Below are 22107 nucleotides of genomic sequence, written 5' to 3'. Positions count from 1 at the left end.
ACATTTCTTTATCTTCTCCATTATATTTATAAATTTCTTGAGGAGCTTATGTAGTTTTTATGATTGTATGTGTGTAATATGTTTAACCTTTCCTTTTTTTTTTCTCCAGTCTGCCCATAAAAGTGTTTTTATTCACAGTAGGTGTCTAAAAGGCATTAGCTTAAGTTCATCTTCTGAGATTGTTGATGGTTACTGTACTTCCTGGCACTAGAGGGCAGCATTATGCCCATAAATAAAATGTGGTGTTTATCCCAAAGTGGTATATGAATTTTGAGCACTCTATCCTAAATAAATTTTATTTATCCTAAATAAAATTCATGTTTATTCAGAGTCTCATATTAAAGAAACTCATATCTGTTAATTTTGAGTGATATTAATAGCTTTTTCCCACTATGGTCTTGAATAAGATTCAGAATATGATATTGGACCAGGAGATTGGTGAGATTCTTACTAGGAAGAAACCTGATGCGTCTGAGAAACATGAACCATTGTATCAGGTATCAGATAAACTCCTTGAGGGTGGAAGCCTTTTTGTGGTCTGCAGCTAGTGCTCCAGTGCTGAGCTGGTAGTCAAGAAACTGAAGTTCTCGGTTTGATCTTGCCTGTGATGAAATTGGCTAAGTTGCTGTTAGCTTGATAAACCAGTTTCCCTCATTGTTTAGTGGGTTTAACCTCTGCCATCCTAACTCATAGGGTCAAATGAAATAGGTTTGTAAATCTTACGTAAGTGTGTAGTGTTATTTTCCTTCTAAATTCCCACCTTTTTACCTAGTACCAAGGCATGCATGTAGTGATTAATTATGAGTATTGATGGCATTAATTTTTAAATTTTGTATAAAGGTTGTACTCCATTGAAGGTTTGAGTGATATGTTGATACAATTGCACCCCTCTAGGCTAGACCCACTGCGAGGTAATTATAGCCACAATAATTTGGTTAACATTTACCTGTCCTTTGATGTTACACAGCCTTAGAATGAAATCTATGTGACAAATCTAAAATTTTTAAACTCTTTTTAGTCTCTTCTCTAAGTGGTTTTATTTTTGTATATCCTCTACTCTTCTTAATACTAACTTAAAATATTCAGAACGAGCCAATTATTTTGAGGTTTTGGGACTCATAGAAAACCTGGTTCAAATGCAATGACCTAGTCAAAACTGGCATAGTTTGAAAATATGTGTGAGTGTATTTCCTGCAGGTTTATAGGTTAGAAAAGAAGAAGCTATTCTATATAAGGGTAGTGTAGTGGTTGCTTTTTGTTGAGCTCAACCATTGTTCTGGAGCTTCTCTAGTAAATCATTAGATGTATTGAATAAAAAGTTCAGCTAAAGTTTATGCAACCTCACAGTTACAAAACACTATTGCCAGAGAGAGTTGCAGTCATATCTCAATCGAATAATTTCCTGTTCAAGCTTGCAGGTGGGGAACGATCTGAAACTTCAGTCCTGAAGAATGTTATAAAGAAAATGTCTTTGTGGGAGAGATCTTGATGATATTAAATGACAACGTAACAAGTGTGGGATTGGAGAGGGTACCCCAGGATTCTGGTAGTAACCAGACTAACCAGACTGAAAGGCAGAGATCAGGATATATAAGCCTAGTCCCTGGAGTGATTTGAATAAAACTCCTCTGGGGCTTTCAGATATTTTCTGAACGTACTTGGGCAGTGGGCCAGTCGGATGGCACATTCCTGCACTGACTTTGACAGGCTTGCCAGATTACAGAGGATTGGAGGAATGGTTGTGCTCTGGCAAGAACAGCCCTGTGAACTTGCATTTCATCTGGCATTTGGTCTTCCCCAGTTGAAAGGATCCCTTGGGACTGAGTTGGTCCCTGAGTCCACTTAGAGATTGGCATGTATTCTCATTCATTGTACCTCCGACCTATTTTGGAGTTCATTTTTCTGTCAGCACAGCCCCAGAACTGACTTACCTCCTTTAAGTAGTTCCTCCCTCCAGACTGGGAAGACCCAGGATTAGCCTTTGAGGTGCCACAATTCCCCTTCCCACTCCCAGCTTGTCTTCATTCAGACCCACTGTTTTACATTTGGTTAAGCCATGCATCCTAGAATGGGGCGGGGGTGGGGTGGGGGCTGGAATGGCGCTAGGTTAGTTAGCTGCAGTCACCTATCCTTTTGTTTGCTTGAGTGCATCCCCTTGACTGTATAAAGGAAGTTTGGCTGAGATCCATACAGATTTCACTGACCACCCCTACTCCCACACACCCCTTTCGGTCACCCTTTTAAACTTTTTAATCTGATACTAAAGCTCTCCTGCCCACACTCACACATCATTGGAGTCTCCTAAGCTATTTCTGTCAGGTTACTGATCCCCAGCTGTTCCTGTAGTTCTGGCTATTTTCGTGCCCAGGAGAGGCAGAAGAGCTAGAAGAGAAGGGGTCTTGCTTGTTGTGTATCACACAGTTTGTCTAACAAGTCTAATTTATTTTTCTACAACAACTAGGATGAGACCTCTTAGGAAGGGACATTAATACTAGGACAATTTGAAAATGCTAGAGAAGGAAAAGTACAAGCCAGTATCAGGGAAATTTTTAAAATTAACATTTGCTGATAGGTGTGATAACCTCTGCATCACTCAAAATTATTCTAAAAATTTTGGTATTGTCTATTCAATCACTTTGTATTCTATTTCCATTTTAGCTTTGGAGCTGGAGAGTACCCTCCACCCATGTTATGTGTTGAAACAGCCAAATTGCTAAATAAAAAGGATTCTATGATGGACAAATGTATGGAAATCATACCTGAAGTGGCCAGGAGAAGCATTGATTTCATTTCTGCTTTGACTTAATGCAGGTTTGTTTTGTAAAATTTCATGCAAAGCCTGTAGTAATGAAATGGTTCCCCTGCAAATTCAACCACAGAAACTTCAGGAAATACTAAGTTGCAGTTCTTATAATAACATGAACTCCCTACAATTATACATTCATTGAATATTGAGATGTTCTTTACTAACCCTGAGTGTTGAGGAATGGGAGAATCCTACTATAGTTAAAAGGGACACTAGATTTTAATGGACATTTGAAGAATTTTCTAATTGTGTATGTTTTTTTAAAACCTATTTGGCCAAATTCTAATCACTGATCACCTCTCTAGTCCTAATCCTTCTCCTAAAAGAACAAACAAAAAGAAAACAAAGCAAAAAACAAAAAAACCCAAAACAACAATACTGTATTTTAATCAGAATTTTATTTGTATTATTATTTTTTTAATGTTACTCAAGTGAAATGTCTTTAACAGACACTAAAAATTTCAAGAATATCAATAGGCTAAATAGAAAGAGTCTATGAGGAGGACTTGCAATAAAGTTTTAATAGAAAATTTTATCCCAGTATTTATGTCCATATTAAAACGAATAGAAGGAAAAAATACTCTAATCAATGTGACTGTCCCGTTATTGCAGCACCATTTGTTGATTTTTGGTTTGGGTGTGTGGGGGGTGGGGAGGGTGGAGTGCATGGGCTGGGAATCAAACCATATGGCTGGCGAAAATTATACCACTGAACTATCCTTTTACCCATTTCTAAGTTTTAAGGAAAAAAATTATTTTGTTTCTTCCACCTTTCTGTGAATTGACTACCCTGTTCTGAAGTTTGAAACTGCTCACCTGTCACCCCTCAACAAAGCTCAGTGCAAATTGTCAGCACCATTAATACTAGCAGGGACTAGTAAATGAGATTCTAGGCTGCCCACAGTTTCTGGATGAATGTGCAGAACTAAAGCGGCAAGGAAAATGCTGTTCCTAGTACCTTTAACTTTGGAAAGGATTTTTCATGCCACCTTGTTCCCAATTTACCTCATTCAAGTGCTGGTGCGAGTGCACATTATACTCAGATCTTATATGATGAAGTTGTTTGAGCAATGCCTTACAGATACTCAGGAAAAAGACTTTGGTGACATGAATCTCTTTGAACTTCAGTTTCTTCATTTTTAAAATAGAGGTAATATGTACCTCAAATAGTTATTGAGATTAGGTTACTGTAGGTAGCACATCTAATAGCCCAGGGACTTCATAAAGTATGAGTTCAGAATATTTTATTCCTTATTTCTTATATCGTAATTTCCTTCTACCGAAGACATAGCCTTTTTTCTCACCTCTGGTCCTTTCTTTGCACTTGCTATTCCTGCTGCCTGAAACACTTCCTCCAGATTTTTTTCATGGCTTTCCATGAATAGGTGTCATCTGTCTCTTCTTCCCTGTCTACTCTGTCTAAATTTACCATTCATTTGCTCTCTCTATCCTCTTATTCCACTGCATTTTTTTCCCTACATAACATACAGCTCGAAATTAAAATATATACAACTTATTTATTGTACATCCCCTATTAGAACATATTCTCTATGAGGGCAGGGACCTTAACCTATTCATTTTACTGTTTTATTACTTAGCATGGTCCTGGTGTATTATTAATTGGATGGATGGATGGATGGATGGATGAATGAAGAATCTCCCTAGTACCAGGGGAGAACCTCAGGCACAATGCAGGAAAGAAATTGTACCAGGAAGCAGGTACTTTCTGTGTTTGCAGAGTGGAAGTTCCTGCATAGAGAGGCAGATGGAAAGTAAGACTGTGAAGTTCTTTTGCATTCTTCTAGATTTCCTCCTGTCTCCCAGAGGAGCCCCTTTGAATGACCCATGGATTTGACCTCTGTTATCCTGTTAGGAGTATTCTTTTTAGAGTTTGAATATAAGGAGCTGTTCCAACCCTGCTCTTGGAGGGCCTGAAAACCAAAGCACATGTCAGGCACGGAGTTAGATATGAATTCTATTTAGACATGAATTCTGTTGGGACTTTCAAATAAGGAGAAGATTCTTCCCAATGGCAGCTGGTTGGGAAATGGAAATTAATGCTCTGCAAAGAAGGCAGGGGAAATGCGAGGGCTTGTAAGGGTTTAGGATGAGGGTGTGAGAACAGTTTCATCAGGGTCTTGTGACCCAGGGATTTGGAGGTTTGTAATCAACAGTGATCAAGGGAGGGGAGTTTTAATGCTTTGTTTATGATAACATCTGTACCTTCCTCTACCCCCACCCCCAGGAGATCTGATGACCTTTAATATCTGTCCCAGTCATTGTAGGTGGCTTAATATGGAAGGGAACCTGGGCCCTGGATCTCTACAGGAGCCTTTTCAGAGTCTAGAATATTATGCATGTCAAATACTATTCACAGAAATCTCTTGGGTTTTCCCCTGATTAATAAGTATATAGAGTTCTAATCATTTATTTCCAGCCACACCACACTGATAGTGCTATTAGTATATGTCATTTTAAAATATGGAGGGCTGGTGTTGTTTTATTTTATTTATTTTATTAAAGAGAGACCAATGTATAATAGTAGTTAAGGGCTCAGGCTCTAGATTCAGAAAGAGCTGAATTTTGATTTCTGTTCTATCTTTTACTTATTTTTTGACCTTGAACAAGTAGTTTAATCTGTCTAAACCTCAGTTTCCTCATTTACAAAATAGTATAGTAGTGCCTTCATCATAGTCTTGTCATTAGAATTAGATGATGTATCCAAAGCTTCTACCACAGAATATTTTTTTTTTACTATTTTATCAGTATTAAAGAATACAGACTTTTTTTTTTTTTTTTTTTGCATATTTTAAGATCTTAGTTACAGAGCATCGTAAGTTTATCCTTTGTAAAATCCCGGGTTAGATATATAAATAGCCCAGGATTACCAAACCAAGAAGATGTTTCATCTCTCTATCTTCACCCTTGACAATATTTGGATTAAACAGATGACGTTTATAATTTTTTCTGTATTTCTGATTTCTCAACAGATTGAAAGAGTAAGTTAATACATATTAATGTACTATATGCATAGATGGAGAGAAACTTATTGAATTGTGAAAGAAATAACGAAATATGCATTATTAGGATTTAGATAGAAAACTGTCAGAAGTTGTTTGAAGATACCAGATTTTATTTTTCTGTTGGCTTATCTTTTAAGCCATTTTTCCCTTAAAAAACCTTCAGTGTATATAACAATTTTTAGAGAAGTACGTTAGAAAATAAAAGTTCTCTCCTGTTATAAACCTTTTAACTCTAAAACAAAAGTTTTGACTCTTGTTTAATAAATATCAAGAGATGACAATGCAGTTAATTGGGATAATCAGGAGGACTACTTATTATTTATTGGTAAATTAAATCTGTTTTACATTTAGTTGACATGATCTGTATTTAGCATCAAACCCCTGAATGGAGCATGTTTGATTTCCCAATATAAAGTGAGTTTAAATTATGCTGAAGTGGCACTGAATGGGGCAATGGTCCTTGATATGGTGCTATATTAGAATGATCTGGCAAAGCTTTTAAAAAGTACTGATGCCTTCACCCAATTCCAGACCAATTAAAAGCTTCCCAGATGATTTTATTGTGAAGCAAGGGTTAAGAATGACTGAAATGAGGAAAAGAGTACAAGGATAAGGACTCAGAAGATATGGTTCCCATCTTGGCTTCTGTTTGCTAGTATTTTGTTGAGGCTTTTTAGTCTGTATTCATAAGAAATATTGGTCTGTAGTTTTCTTGTGACGTCTTTGTTTGCTTTTGGTATCACATAGTGATACTTGCCTCACAGAATAAGTTTGACATTTTCTCTCTTCCTCTATTTTCTGGAAGAGTTTGAGAAGGATTGGAATTAATTATTCTCTTAAATATTTGGTAAAATTCATCAATAAAGTCATCTGGGCATGGGCTTTTCTTTGTAGGAAGATTTTAAGTTACTGTTTCAACCTCTTTACTTGTTATTGGTCTAATAAGATTTTCCATTTCTCCTTCAGTCAGTTTTTTAAATTTGTGCCTTTATAGTAGTTAGTCCGTTTCATCTAAGATATTTAACGTGTTGGCATATAGATTATAGTATTCTCTTACAGTTCTTTGTAACTTCTATAGAGTTGGCATTGATATCTTTTCTTACATTTCTTACCCTTGTGATCTGTGTTTTCTCTTTTTCTTCTTCAGTCTAGCTAAAAGTTTATCAATTTTCATGATAAACTTTGGGTCCAATTGATTTTTCTCTGTTTGGATTTCTTTTTTGTTTGTTTTCAAAATCATTGCTTTTCACTTCAATCATTGTTATTTCCTTTCTTGTATTTGTTAAGGGTTTAGTTTGCTCTTTTTCTAACTTTTTAAGCTGAAGACATAGAATGTTGACTGGAAATCATTCTTATATAAGCATTTAAATCTGTGATTGTCCAAGCACTGCTTTAGCTGCTTTCCATGAATTCTGATACATTAAGTTCAAAATACTTATTTTTTTCGATCATTGATTATTTTAGTGTGTTGTTCAATTTCTACTATTTCATCACATCTAAGCCAAATGATTTTTTACAAGGGCACCAAGTCTACTCAATGGGGAGAAAATATTATCTTCAGCAACTGGTGCTTGGGAAACTTGATATCCACATTCAAAAGAATGAAAGTAGACCCCTATCTCAACACCATATACGAAAGTTAACTTACAATGCAACCAGTGGGTCAAGGAAGAAATTACTAGAAAATTAGTAGCTATCTGAAGATGAATGAAAATGAGAACACAGTTCATCAGAACTTATGGGATGTGGCAAAAGCTGTGATGAGATGGAAATTTATTGCCCTAAATGCCTATATTAAAAAACAAGAAAGAGCAAAATTCATGGACTTAATTGTTCACCTAGAGGAACTTGAGAAAAAACAGCAAACTAACTCCAAACCAAACAGAAGAGAAATAACAAAGATTAAAGCAGAACTAAATGAATGGCAGAACAATAGAATCGATAAAACCAAAAGTTGGTTTTTTGAGAAAATAAATAAAATTAATGGTCCACTAGTAAGACTGACAAAGAAGAAAAGAGAGAGAGAGGATGCAAATAAACTACATCAGAAATGAGAAGAGCAGTAAGGCAGGACAAAGAAATAAAAGGCATTCAAATTGGAAAGGAAGAAGTAAAATTTTCATTGTTTACAGATGACATGATACAATACTTGAAAAATCCTGAGAAATGTACAGCAAAGTTACTTGAACTAATAAACAATATCAGCAAGGTGGTAGGATATAAAATTAATGCGCAAAAATCAGTCATTTCTGTGCACAAGCAGTGACCTAACTGAGGAGTCAGTTAAGGAAAAAATTCCATTCAAAATAGCAACTATAATAGAATTAGATGCCTAGAAATGAACTGAACTAGGGACAAAAAGGACTTGTACACAGAAAACTACATAACATTGCTAAAAGAAATCAAAGAAGATCTAAATAGGTGAAAAGACATTCCCTGCTCATGGATAGTAAGGCTAAATATAGTTAAGATGTCAGTTCTACCCAAATTGATCAACAGAGTCAATGCAGTACCAATCAAGATTCCAACAACCTACTTTGAAAACTTGGAAAAGCTAATTACCAAATTCATCTGTAAAGGAAAGAGACCCCGAATAGCTAAAAGCATCCTAAAAAAAGAAGAACAAAGTGGAAGGGTTAACACCTCCTGATTTTAAAACTTATTGTAAAGCCACAGTGGTCTAAACAGCATGGTACTGGCACAAAGATAGAAGCATTGACCAATGGAATCGAATTGAGAGTGCAGAAATAGACCACCAAATCTATGGTCAACTGATTTTTGATAAGGCTCCCAAATCCACTGAAATAGTCTTTTCGATAAATGGGCATGGAAGAACTGGTTATCAGTAGCCAAAGGAATGAAATGGCACCCTTAACCTTACACCCTGTACAAAAATTAACTCAGTGTGGATCAAACATCTAAATATAAGAACTAGTACCATAAAGCTTCTAGATGAAAATGTAGGGGAACATCTTCAAGACCTAGTAATAGGAGGTAGCTTCCTAAATTTAACACCCAAAGCACAAGCAACAGAAGAAAAAATAGATAAGTGGGAACTCTTCAAGATCAAATGCTTCTACACCTCAAAAGACTCTGACAAAAAGGTGAAGAGGCAGCCAACTCAATGGGAGAAAATATTTGGAAATCACACATCAGACAAAGGTTTGATATCCTGTATACATGAAATCATAGAACTCAACAACAAAAGAACAAACAATCCGATTATAAAATGGGCTAAAGATGTGAATAGGCACCTTTTCTGAAGAGCAAATACAGATGGCTCAAAAGCACATGAAGAGATGCTTATTTTCATTGGCTATAAGGGACATGCAGATCAAGAGTACAATGAGATACCACCTCACATCTATAAGAATGGCTGCTATTAAACAGGAAACTATAAATGTTGGAGAGGATGTGGAGAAATTGAGATACTTATGCACTGCTGGTGGGAATGTATAAAGGTGCAGCCACGATGGAAGGCAATTTGGCGGGTCGTTAGGAAACTAAATATTGAGGTACCCTATGACTCAGTAATAGCAATACTTGGTATATACTCAGAAGAGCTGAAAGCAGTGAAACAAACAGACATTTGCACACTGATGTTCATAGCAGCATTATTCAGTCGCCAAAAGATGGCAACAATCCAAATGCCCATCAACAGACAAGTGGATCAACAAAATGTGGTATTACATAGATGGAATATTATATAGCAGTAAGACGTCCTGAAGGCCACGACAAGATGAATGAGACTTGACATAATGCTGAGTGAAATAAGCAAGACATAAAAAGATAGATACTGTATGACTCCACTGTTATGACCTTGGTAAAGGTAAAATCAGAGGCTTAGAATACAGAATATAGGGGACTTAGAGATACAAAGAAGTAGAATGAGGTAATGAGGTTGAAGTCAAATGTAAGGGAACAGATAGAAGTGAAGGCAGTTCTCTAGTGGGATTATAAGTAATATTACCATGTTGAAGGTGACCATGATGAAAGGAATTGTATAGACCTCTGTGTCCCACTAACTAACACTAGAAATAGTAAGTTCTTGGAAGAACTACTTCAAAGGTATGATTGGTATACAAAGAGTATTGAAGTTCAGGGTATGGGGGAAAACTGTTATTACATGCTGTGGTCTGTGTTTAACAGGAAAACATCAGCAGTACCATAGCAACTGCAGGGGTAAATAATGGGGGAGGGACAAGAGTTAAGGGGGAGATTTAGATTTCCTATTTGGTGAGGGTGTGGTTATCTTTCTCTTGGGAACAATAAAATTATCTAAAATTCAGAGTGTTGATGGACTGTGGACTTTGGGCATCATACATGATGTCTAATGAATACAGGTGACTGAAGGATGCACTGACTGAGAAGTATACTGGGGAACAGTGGTGTATACATATGATCAAGTATTACACTGCTATGAAATGGGAACGAAGTTGTGAGGCGTGCAATGATGTGATTGATCCTGTGGGACATTTCGTGAGGCAAAATAAGCCAGAAATGAAAGAATGATTAGTGTATGGTATCCTTTAGAAAATGCTTTAAGAAAACAGGGGCCTAGATTTTATGCTCTAATAGCAGACACATTTAGTTTGGAGTGGTAATTATTATTTCTGGATTTTGGGAGACTGTTTTATATATGTATAACCCTGGTATTTAGTGATAAGAACAAAGCCGATCAGGTCAGGGCTAAGGTAATTCAGAACACAGGGGTAAGGAAGATGTCCATATTTAAGAACTGTACCTACTCTTTGAGACCAAAGGAAGAAAGGTTTGTCTGGAATCTTAATTTTCTGTAGCACATAATCTAACTCAGCTTGTCTGGATAGCTCATTTGAAACACAGGGAGCCCAGAATAAGAGTGAAGGCCTTTAATCCTGTATAGCTTAAATGTAATGCCTGGATACATCCTAGAATATATAAAACAGTTAATTGAAACTTGTTGGCAAGGTCACTTGAGGGACGAGAGGAAAAACATGGAGCTCTTAAACTTTATCATGAAGGATTCCTCTGATGCTGTTTCAGACATTAGGGGCACGCAAATCAATAGGCCAAGCCCTTGATCTTGAGACTTGCTCTTGTGAGGCTTCTGTATGTGGCAGAGAAGCTTAACCAACCTATGGGTATGCCTGAGGGTTGCTTTTGGAGGACCTCTTTTGTTGCTCATATATGGCTGTACTCTCTCTGAGCCCAGCTCTGCAGCTGATATCATTGCCCCTCCTACCCCTACATGGGACATGACATCCAGGGATGAAAGTCTCCCTGGTGGTGTGGGGGATGGCTCCTGGGGATGAGTCCAGCCCTGGCACTGTAATGACCAAAAGGGGGGAAAGAAGTGTAACTAATAGAGTGTCAGTGGCTTAGAGAGTTGTGGGGGATAGGGGGGCTACTCTAGAGGTCACTCTTGAGCAAGCTTCAGCTAGACATTGCTGCCTGTCATGTCTTTCCAAACCCCAACCAAAGTCATTCCAGCTAATCTTAAAGAACACTTAGGGCAATATATAAGATTCTACAAAGGTTCCATGTACTAGGGAACTTTCCAGAAACCTACAACCTCCAGATGGGTCTCTGGACCAGATCATCCTGAAGCCTAGAGGGCCCAGCCTCTCCAGGGCATTGGCTGGTTGCATCTCCCTACCTCATATTATTGACAGCCCCTTCCAAAATGGTCATGTCTCAGATACCCATGAAGAGTGGGATAGAGGAATCAAGGGTGATGGTGAATATTTATACAGAGAAAGTAGGGTTTAACAGATGAATATGATTGCTGAATCATTAAGTTGTTATTTCTTTTGGTCTCCATTGTCTTAGAGCAGCTAGAGATAAGGGCCTGAAATTGTGGAATTGTAACTTATACCAAACTCTTAAATCCATTCTACAACTAATTGTTGTGCTGTGCCTTGAAATTTATAATTTTTCACACAAATTTTTAAAAAGTCAATTGTGATGGTAAAAAAATATTCCTTCTACTTCCTATGTTCTGGAGCAGCTAGAAGGAAAAATCTGAGATGATTGTATGGTAGCCCATGACAGACTCTGGGTTCTGTCCTGTAATTACTTGTTGAAGAGTACTTTGAAAACTATAGCTTTTTTCTTTCTTTGCTTTGTATATATGTTATATTACACAATTAAAAAAAAAAAGCATATAGCCCCACGTTGATTATTACCTCTTATCTTTCTCACCTCTATCTGTGTGAGAGTGCCTGCATGTCCTTTCATATGTGTCCTCAATAAATTTTCTGCCTGCTTACTCTTTAAAAAAAAAAAGGAAGGGTTAACTCAAAATGGACTTCAGCAGTTTATTCGAACACTATAATTACATGGAATCTTGAAAAGGGAATGAGATCCTGTTGGTTTGTACAGGTTAGTGTAATGCCGTGACATGTCCCAGAGTAATTTTGGCAGTGAATAGAAAAGTATTTGCAATGTCCCCTTCGGGGAATGAGAAGAAAGGAATACATATTCAACTTCCCCATTTGGAGAATTCCTGTTATTCTCACAAACAATGGGGATAACCAAATCAATAAGCTGAGCCCTCAATCTTGGGGTTCGCCCCTATGAAACTTACTCCTGCCAAGAATAAGCACGCCTTCGAGAGTCACCCCCAGAGAACCTCTTTTGTTATTCAGATGTGTCCTCTCTCTCTAAACCAACTGGCAGGTGAGCTCACTGCCCTCCCCTACTCCATGGGACATGATTCCCAGAGGTGTAAATCTCTCTGGCAGTGTGGGACATGACTCCCATGATGAGCTGGGACCTGGCATCATGGGATTGAGAAAGCCTTCTTGACCAAAAGGGGGAAGCGAAGAAATGAGACAAAATAAAGTTTCAGTGGCTTAGAGATTTCAATCAGAGTTGAGAGTTAATCCTGGAGGTTATTCTTATGTATTATATAGATATCCCTTTTTAGTTTGTGGTGTATTGGAGTAGCTAGAGAAAAGTGTCTGAAACTGTTGAACTGTATTCCAGTAGCCTTGACTCTTGAAGATGATTGTATAACTATTTAGCTTTTACAGTGTGATTTTGTGATTTTGAAAACCTAGTGGCTGGTGCTCCCTTTATCTAAGGTATAAACAGATTAGTAAAAAATTAAGGACATAAACAAATAAATATTAGTGGGGGTGATAGATAAGGAGTAAGAAAATATTAAGTAGATTGCAATACTAGTGGTCACTGAGAGGGAGGGGTAGGGCATATGGGACGTATAGGGTTTTTCTTAGTATTCCTTTTTCTGAAGTGATGCAAATGTTCTAAAAATGATTATGGTGATGAATATATAACTCTGTGATGATGATGTGAGCCATCTATTGTACACCATGTATGGACTGTATGTGCGTAAAGATATCTCAATAAAAATATTTAATAAGTAAAACAACAACCAAAAAACACAACTGTACCCTCCATGACAAAAAGTTCCTATAGATTATAATACATGTGTTCTCCCCCCCCATCTTTTTTGGGGGGTATAGATTTGACAGAAGATAATAAACTAATCCTAAATAATAATAGGATTAGTTTCTGAAAAACTCCATCCCACCTCTCAGTTTCTCCTCACAGAAATTGCAACCCCTTCCCAACACCCCAAAATGACATTTATCCTCCCTCCTTTGGACCACTTCTGTATCTGATGCAAAACTGCGTGCTGGGATTTACATGGTGTGATATTGAACTAGTGCCCTGTTCTGGTTGCCTGCCCACAACCAGAGAGTTGGCTCCCTGAGGTCAGGGGCCCATTACACAGTGTCCATCCCTATATCCTAAGCACTCTGTACAAGGTCTGGCACATCGTAAGCACCAGGGGGTTTTCCTAAAGCAAACCTAATGAGCTGGTGTCATCCACACAGCGCCACCCTGTCCAACCTGCCCTCAATTCTCTCCTGATTTGGGATTTTACAGTAACTTGGGCTCGTTCTGACTGGATAGACCTGGAAAGGAGGACAGCTTTGCATTAAAAAAAAAAAAAAGGACCAAAGACGTAAATATAAGAGCTAGTACTATAAAATTCCTAGAAGAGAATCTCGAGGGATATCTTCAGAACTTTCTGTTAAGCAATGGATTCATAGACTTTACACTAAAGGCACAGAGCAACAAAAGAAAAATAGATAAGTTTGACTATCAAAATAAAAAACAGTGGCGCATCAAAGGACTTTACAAGGAAGAAGACAACCTATAGGATGGGAAAAAGAGTTAGAAACCGTATATCTGATACAGGTTTAATATGCAGAATATATAAAGAACTTCTACAACTCAACAAGATAAAGACAAAAAACTCAATTTAAAAAATGGGTAAAGTATTTGAAATGGCATTTACTTAAGAAAGTATACAAATAGCTAATAAGCACATGAAAAGATGCTCAACATCATTAATCATTAGGGAAAAGCAAATTAAATCCATAATGAGATACCACTTCCCTATTATTAGAAAATAATGATATTATTAGAAATGATATTATTAGCAAATGTAGATGAGATGTGGAAAGGTTTGATGGTTCCTCAAAAAGTTTAACATAGAGCTATCATATGATTGGCAATTCCACATCTAGGTCTATACCCAAAATAATTGAAAGCTGGTACTTGAATAGATATTTGCACACTGAAATTCAGATCAGCATTATTTACAATTGCCTAAAGGTGGAAGCAACCTAAGAGTCCATCAGCAGATGAATGAATAAACAAAATGTGGTATGTTCATACAGTGGAATATTATTCACCTGTAAAAAAAGAATGAAGGTCTAATGCATGCTTCAACACGGATGACCCTTGAAGACATCATGTAGGGTGAAATAAACCAGACACAAAAGGTCAAATATTGTATGAACTCAATTATAGGAAACAGTTAGAATATGCATATTCATGGAGTCAGAAATCAGATTATAGGTTATCAGTGGTGGACTTGGGTAAATGGGATGTAATGCTTGATTAGCACAGTGTTTCTGTGTTTTTGGAGAGATAGAAAAGTTTTGGTAATGGACAGTGGTGATGGTAGCACAATATTATGAACATAATGAATGCCAATAAAATATATACTTGGAAATGATTAAAATGGGAAACTATGTTTTATATGCTATCAGGAAAAAAATTGTAAAAAATCTACTGTAGAACTGTGTAACGCAAAAAGTGAACTCTACTATGAACTAGGAATTATAGTTAATAATATGATATTGGTTCATGAATTGTAACAGTTACCATACTAATGCAAAATGTTGATAATAGGGAAAACTGTGTTTGAACTCTGTATGATTTCTCTATAAACTTACAACTGCTTAATAAATTAATAAAAAATTCTACTGTTGGTGAATTTCCAAAATTTACTTCTATTAATAATTTCTAATTTATTTCCATTGTAGTCAGAGAACATACTTTGTATTATTCTTTACATTTATTGAGACTTATTTTGGCCTGCCATATGATCTGTCCTGGAAAATGTTTGTACACTTGAGAAGAATCTGTATTCTTCTCTAGTAGTCTGCAGTGTTTTATAAATGTCTTCTAGGGCTAATGTTCAGGTTTTCTGTATCCTTGATTTTCTGCTTTGATCTACTCATTATTGAGAGTAAGATCAGTTGATTCTTAAGGAGATAAATTCAAAATCTCATTATTCTATACTATTTAAAAACTGCGATGCAGCTAGCTCCCTTTTGCCAGTTGTCCTAATATCATCATTAAAGCCTGCACGGTCTTTCCCTGCTGCTGCAGGGTTGTGTGGAGGCAGAGGCAGAGGCTGAGGCTCGGGTGCTCTCATGATTCGGCTCCACCCATAACCCACCACTGTTGCAGCGAAAGGCACTGTTGCTGGAGGTGTAATGGATGTTAACACTGCTTTACAAGAGAGATGCTGAAGACTGCCCTCACCCACAATGGTCTAACATGTGGAATCCACGAAGCTGCCAAAGCCTTAGACAAGTGTCAAGCTCATCTTTGCTTACATCCACTGTGCTGGACCTATGTATGTCAAGTTGGTAGAGGCCCTTTGCACTGAATACCAGATCAACCCAATTCAGGTTGATGACAATAAGAAGCTAGGGGAATGGGTAGGCCTTTGTAAAATTGATAGAGAATAGAAACCCTATAAAGTGGTTGACTGCAGTTGTATTGTTGTTAAGGACTATGGTAAAGAATTTCGGGCCAAAGATGTCATTGAACAATATTTCAAATACAAGAAATGAACAAAGAAAAAACTTGACTCTTAAAAGAAAAAAAAGCCTGCATGGTGAGCCCTGACACACCACTGTGATGCCCAGGGAAGACAGAGTGACCTGAAAGTCCAACTTCTTCCTTAAAATCATCCAAATTTTGGATGATTATCCAAATGCTTCATTGTGAGAGCGGACTGTGGGTTCCACGCAGATGCACAGATCCACATTTTCTTCCAGGGGATGGCTGTGGTACTGATGGGCAAGAATACCATGATGCACTAGGCTATCTGGAAAACAGCCTGGTTCTAGAGAAACTTTTGCCTCATATCTGGGGTAATTTGGGCTTTGTGCTCATCACAGAGGATTCACTGAGATCAGGGATATGCTGCTGGCCAACAAGGTGCCAACTCCTGTCGCTGGTGCCATTATCCCATGCAAAGGCACTATGCCCACCCAGAACACTGCTCCGGGGCCCAAAAGATTTCCAGGGGCACCATCAAGATCCTGAGTGGCATGGTGCTGATTAAGACTGGGCATAAAGTGGGAGCCAGTGAAGTCATACTGCTGAACATCTTCCCCTTCTCCATTGGGTTGATTATCCAAAAGGTGTTAGACAATGGCAATATCTGCAACTCTGAAGTACTTTACATCACATAGGAAACTCTGCACTCTTGCTTCCTGGACGTTGTCCGCAGCATATGTCTGCAGATTGGTTACCCAACAGTTGCATAAGTACCTCATTCAATCATCATTGGAAACAAGTGAGTCTGGGCTTTGTCTATGGAGACTGATTACATCTGTACACTTGCTGAAAAGGTCTTCTTGGCTGATCCATCTGCAGTGTTGCTGCTGCTCCTACAACTCCACTGAAGTTTGAATAAAAGGACAAGTCGGAGGAGTTGGATGAAGATATGGGACTTGGTCTCTTACTGGTCACCAAAAAGCAGCCAACTCGCCAGCTTTATTTGTGAAACAAAGAAATAAAAGCTTCTCTTAAAACAACCAAAAACACCATGAGGTTTAATTAAAATAAAACATGGATATCCTCCAGTGTTACTTTTATGTTAGGAATGCCAGAAATGACATCACTTCTTTTCTAGTACATTGGGCCTTTAAAAAAAATTATTAATAAAACCAACATACATTATGAACATTTTTTAAAATCAACATTGGGCCTTTGATATAATATTTTAGTGTGAGGGTCAGTTTTATTTCTCATGAAAACTGATTATTTCAAACTTGACTCCAACCAGACAAGTGTTTCAGTTGATTGTTTCCAAGTAGCACTTTCTTCCTTCAAAGTATGAGAGCTTCCATCGCTTATAACCACATGTATTAGTGGGGAAAGAAGAAACATTTTTGAGACTTGTATGCTTTTTGATCTCCTCAAGCATAAGAATCTCATGAACTTTTCTAATATTGCATTTTACTTTTTGTTTAGCATATATGTTCTCATCAAGGATTATTTCACTTAATTGTCACTAAATGTGTTTTAGACCCTTTTCTAAAAATGTAAATATTTTGAAAATTGATTAGTTTTGATTTAAACTTACATATCCAAATTTAAGGAACTAAGAAAAATACTTGTCAGTCTTTTTGAGTTAGGGCTAAGATAATGGAATGTTCCTGCAGTCTGAGAATCTTCCTTGAGAGTACTTAGTGAGCAGAGGAAGATGATGCAGAAGCAGTATTTCTGCTCTTTCTCTATACTGTCATTTCTACATGAACTTTCTTCCTATTCTTTTCTACTTCCCTGAACTCTTATATTTTATCTCTGTATTTTAGAAACCTTGGTGGAATCAGTGAACGGATAGGTAGGAACAACTTACCTGTACTTTTCCCTTTCCAGTGAAATCCAACACTGAGAACCAGTGGGAACCACAGAAGTGGGCTTGAGAATACCTCATGTCTTTTTTTTTTCTTCCTTTTTTAGTCCGGATTGACCCAGTTGTTTGATGTGTTCTGTTCTTGGGCATTAACACTGTGAATGTCATCATCATGCTTCATGGTCTTACAGAGCAGAAATATATTAAACTTACTACTGGCTTTCATTTCCCAATAAGCTAGTTGTGCTAATTGATCGCCTCTGTTATAGTCAAGTGGGAGATGTCCATTCATCTATATATAGGCTGCTTGCACAGACTAATTTAGAGGCAGATGATATGTTAAAATGTGTGGAATTCATTCACAGTGAGTATAAAGACTGGTGTTTATGCACAAATTGCTGTTTTTGTTTAGTTTTTATTGTCTTGCAGAGTAGAGAGATAATCTAATTATGATATACAATACAATAGAGGGATTATGTCAGATTCCTGTTCTCTTGAGTCTCCCTGGTCTATATCTGTCCATGAAAATAATCATTTGAGCTGATTTTAGATATTTCTTGGTGAGAATGGATGTGCATTAAATTAATGGCATCTGAAGTATATTCCTGACTTATGTACCTTCACAGTGAATACAAAATATAGGGCACTTTTGCATTTATGGAAAGTTAGTTATTAAATAATTCTAATGATCTGGTGATTCTAATGGTCTACTGATTATTAAATTAGTTTAAGAGGAATAATCCCTGTGATCTGAAAGTGCTTAGAATTAAAAGGTGTTAAGATAGACCAAGGAAAGGGAAAACTCATATAAACAACCATTTCTTTATAGTTGGAAGTCTTGAAAGAAGGATCACTATCTATCTATGTATATGTATATATACACACACAGCCAAGCATATAAATTACAAAATAAAATGAAATATAGCAGGGTGCAAGGGTGGTTCAATGGTAAAATTCTCACCTGCCATGTAGGAGACCCAGGTTCGATTCCCGACCCGTGAAGTTCCCAAACAAACAAACAAACCAACAAAAACAGATAAAAAATTCAGCAATTGAAATGTTCTAAGAAATGATCATGATGATGAATATGCAACTATGTGATGATATTGTGAATTACTGATTATATATGTAGAACGGAATGAGCATATGTTGGAAATGTTTGTGTTTCTTTCTTGTAATATTTTTTTTCAAAAATTAATAAAAAAATTCAGCAACTGGTGCTACAATAATGGGATACTCATATGGAAAAAGAACAAAATGTGACCCTGCCATACAGCATACCAAAAAAAAAAAAAGCATAGGTCGACTGCCATAATTCTGAGTTTACAGCTTCTATCTATTTTTTTCCTCCTTATGAACATTATTGCAGGTAGCAGGAGAGGAATATGCAATGTATAAAACAATACATACCTATAATCAAGTTATAGCAATACCCAAAATAATACTAATAACAGGGTAAATTTTATTATTTGATTGGGGAAACTTGGTTACATTTCCAATAAGCAGAGAGATAATAACAGCTGGGAGGGACAAGATGGAATTTTCAGATAATTGAACTTTCATTTCATTTCATTTTAAAGATGGAAAAAGATTACCACATAAACCTTCCTCTTTGAACAGTGCCACACTGAGTGTCATGAAACCAGCAGTGGCTGCTCTGTCTGCTTTCCACTTAACTGGCCATTCTGGTTTTCTATTACTCTAGGAACCAAAGGTGGGAAGCTGGCAGTGCTTGGCTTCTGTCACATGTTCTGTGACCAATATTTGGATAAAGAAGAAAATAGCAAAGCCATGGATGTTGTTTTCCAGTGGCTCACAACAGGAGATATCCATTTAAACCAGATTCATGCTAAGGATCCCAAGATTTCTGACTACATGATTCTGACCAACACAGCCACCCTATCACAGTGGCTTCGCGTGTGTCTCCAGGAAAGCAGTGAGACCCTGTGTCTTTACTACCCTCTTCACCTGTTCCTTTACCAGCTGGATACGTCCCTCCCTAAGGCCATCAAGGCTCATGAACAAGTAAACATGAAACATGAACCCCTTCAGCTCATTCAACCTCAGTTTGAGGCACCACTGCCAGTATTTCAGCCATAGTTTTTCCTTCTAGTTTTAGGGAATTACCATTTCCCCCTTTGGAGCTGTTTGACTTGGATGAGACATTTTCCTCTGAGAAGGCATGACTTGCTCAGATTACCAATAAGTATACTGAAAAGGACTCTGTCAGGAAGAGTGGTAACATTCTTGGAGTGATCAGTGAACTACCAAAGGACCAACAAGATGCCAAAACATGCTTGAGCACATCTTCTTCCAAGTAGTGGGGTTCAAGAAATTGAACCAGGAACATGATGTTGACATAAGTCAAATATCATTCCAGGGCAATTTCTGAATATTATGACTCTTGAAGCATTTTTTTGCCTCCTGATTCTTTTGTAAACTGTTTTTTTAATTACTTCTCAGCTCTTTATCAAAATTGTCTATACAGTGTTTACTTTATCAGCTGTGGAAGGTCTTTGTATCTTCTGTAGTCCCTAGTTATAAGATTTCTAACTTTCAAAACCTTAATGTAAGATAAATTCCATTTTTAAATTAAATCCGTTTTTTTTTTTTTAAAACATGGGCAGGCACTGGGAATCGAACCCAGGTTTCCATCATGGCAGGGGAGAATTCTGCTACTGAGCCACTGTCACACTACCCTAAATCTGTATTTTTATAATTTATGTAACAGTCTTTCATTGAACTATTTTCTTTCAACTTCAAAAAGAAAAAAACTGTCGTGTGCATAAAATAGGCAAGTATTAGGATAGTGTAATTCCCAGTAGATGCCAGTTCCCCTCAGATGTGGTTAGCAAGGCCCCTACAATTGAAGATTTACTATATAGGGGACTTTCCTTGGCCTGTTGGAGCCTCTTAAACGTCCTTTAAACATTTTTCTCAGCTCCTGAATGCAGACCATGCCATTGTCATTCTGCATGATGTGTAGTTGTAACACCCTTTAGGTTTTGTTGGCATTTGTATTGAGATCATTGATTTTTAATTAAAAAAAAATCCCTATAAAGTTGTTTCATCAAGTAGGGCTGCTGGAGTGGAAACAGGAGAAACACCCCTTACCCTCCCCTTGTCCGGATGTGCTTTGACTCATCTAGGTTGGTTGTTTCACCTCAACATGAAAAGGCTCGAAGTGAAGGAGTAAGAGAATGAAAAGAGGTATATTAATGGCAAACTATTTATCTAGAGACTTGCATTGCTTGGTGAAAACAGGTTTAATTTTTAGGTACAACAGAAAAGATTTTACAAATAGCCAATACTTCCTGATCTGTATGACTAGCTCTATCATTCACTCTACTTAAGGTAGTAAACATTTGCTATCAGGAAGGAAGTGTAGAACATCTAGAAAGCCTTTTCTCTTGGATCGTGGCCCACATTTTGATTTTCTTTGAGTTAAGATTTTTTTTTTCAAGTCTTAGGGAGAGGACACAGTGTTGTAGGAGGCTTTGAGCAAGAAGCAAGACTTTGGTACTTTGTGGATTGTTATCGCTGTGCAAGACCTTCGCAACTTCCTCTCGCCGCCCACAGCAGAATACGGAAACCCTGCTCTATCAGGCCACTTCTGCAATTACAGGCGGTCACAACTTTAGGGGACCCTTCTTTCACACCGCACCATTCTTTGTGGAGATCTTCTTTGCATTTGAAAATGTGTCTTTTGTGGTGGGATGGTCGATTTACTTTTGATCTCTCCTCTCTTTTTGATGCCGTGCAGTGCTGCAGTTGAAGCTCCAGCAGCGCCGGACTCGGGAAGAACTGGTCAGCCAAGGGATCATGCCGCGTAAGTGACAATCTCTCCCAGCAATTTATAGAATTGTTTTTAGGATATGATTGTGTGTGCCCAGTATGCCTTGGGAAGCATCAAACATAAAACAAAGATGACAAATTTTATTTTCTACTTTTCTTTCTCATGCTATTTTAAGTTCAGGGACTCTGAATCTCTAAATAGTTAAAATAACTGCCCTCGTTGATCAAATCCAGTAAGGCAAACAGCATTAGTTTTAAAGGTGCCATTGAATCAGCCTCACCTTTTGAATTATACTTCTAAAAGGGTTTCCATGCCTCTTACACTTCCCTTTATAGGAGAGGCAGATATTGAAGTGGTGTATTATGAGGAAGAACCCACTTTTTGCATATATTTTCCCTTAATGTTCAGGTTCTTGACAACTCAATCATAATTTTATTATAGAGGCAGATCCTCAGATACCATAAGACTGGCACATGTTTAAGTGTGCTTGGATGGAGTCTGTTATGGTGTTATTCCAGAT

At 37.4% G+C, this 22107-nt stretch overlaps 1 protein-coding gene and 3 pseudogenes across 17 annotated transcripts in view; all 4 read left to right on the top strand.

The window, feature by feature from the left end:
• MRTFA (myocardin related transcription factor A) overlaps positions 1–22107 on the top strand; it is a 347988-nt gene that overhangs the window by 271053 nt on the left and 54828 nt on the right. For 14 of the 17 annotated variants that reach the window (XM_077168932.1, XM_077168922.1, XM_077168921.1 and 11 more), the window contains one exon: positions 21555–21620. In XM_077168932.1, the coding sequence (XP_077025047.1) occupies positions 21555–21620 (66 nt within the window). Of the gene's footprint in view, positions 1–2788; positions 2812–20851; positions 21002–21060; positions 21621–22107 lie in introns of those variants that run through there. The other 3 variants (XM_077168937.1, XM_077168934.1, XM_077168936.1) reach the window with 3 other exon arrangements.
• Positions 15600–15995, top strand: LOC143689537 (small ribosomal subunit protein eS12 pseudogene; annotated as a pseudogene).
• Positions 16063–16835, top strand: LOC143691017 (large ribosomal subunit protein uL10 pseudogene; annotated as a pseudogene).
• Positions 19498–20762, top strand: LOC143691018 (intraflagellar transport protein 52 homolog pseudogene; annotated as a pseudogene).

This window comes from Tamandua tetradactyla, chromosome 7, assembly GCF_023851605.1.
Source record: "Tamandua tetradactyla isolate mTamTet1 chromosome 7, mTamTet1.pri, whole genome shotgun sequence".
Taxonomy (NCBI): domain Eukaryota; kingdom Metazoa; phylum Chordata; class Mammalia; order Pilosa; family Myrmecophagidae; genus Tamandua; species Tamandua tetradactyla.
Note: the sequence above shows the minus strand (reverse complement) of the source record. Positions and strands in the feature narration are given on the sequence as shown.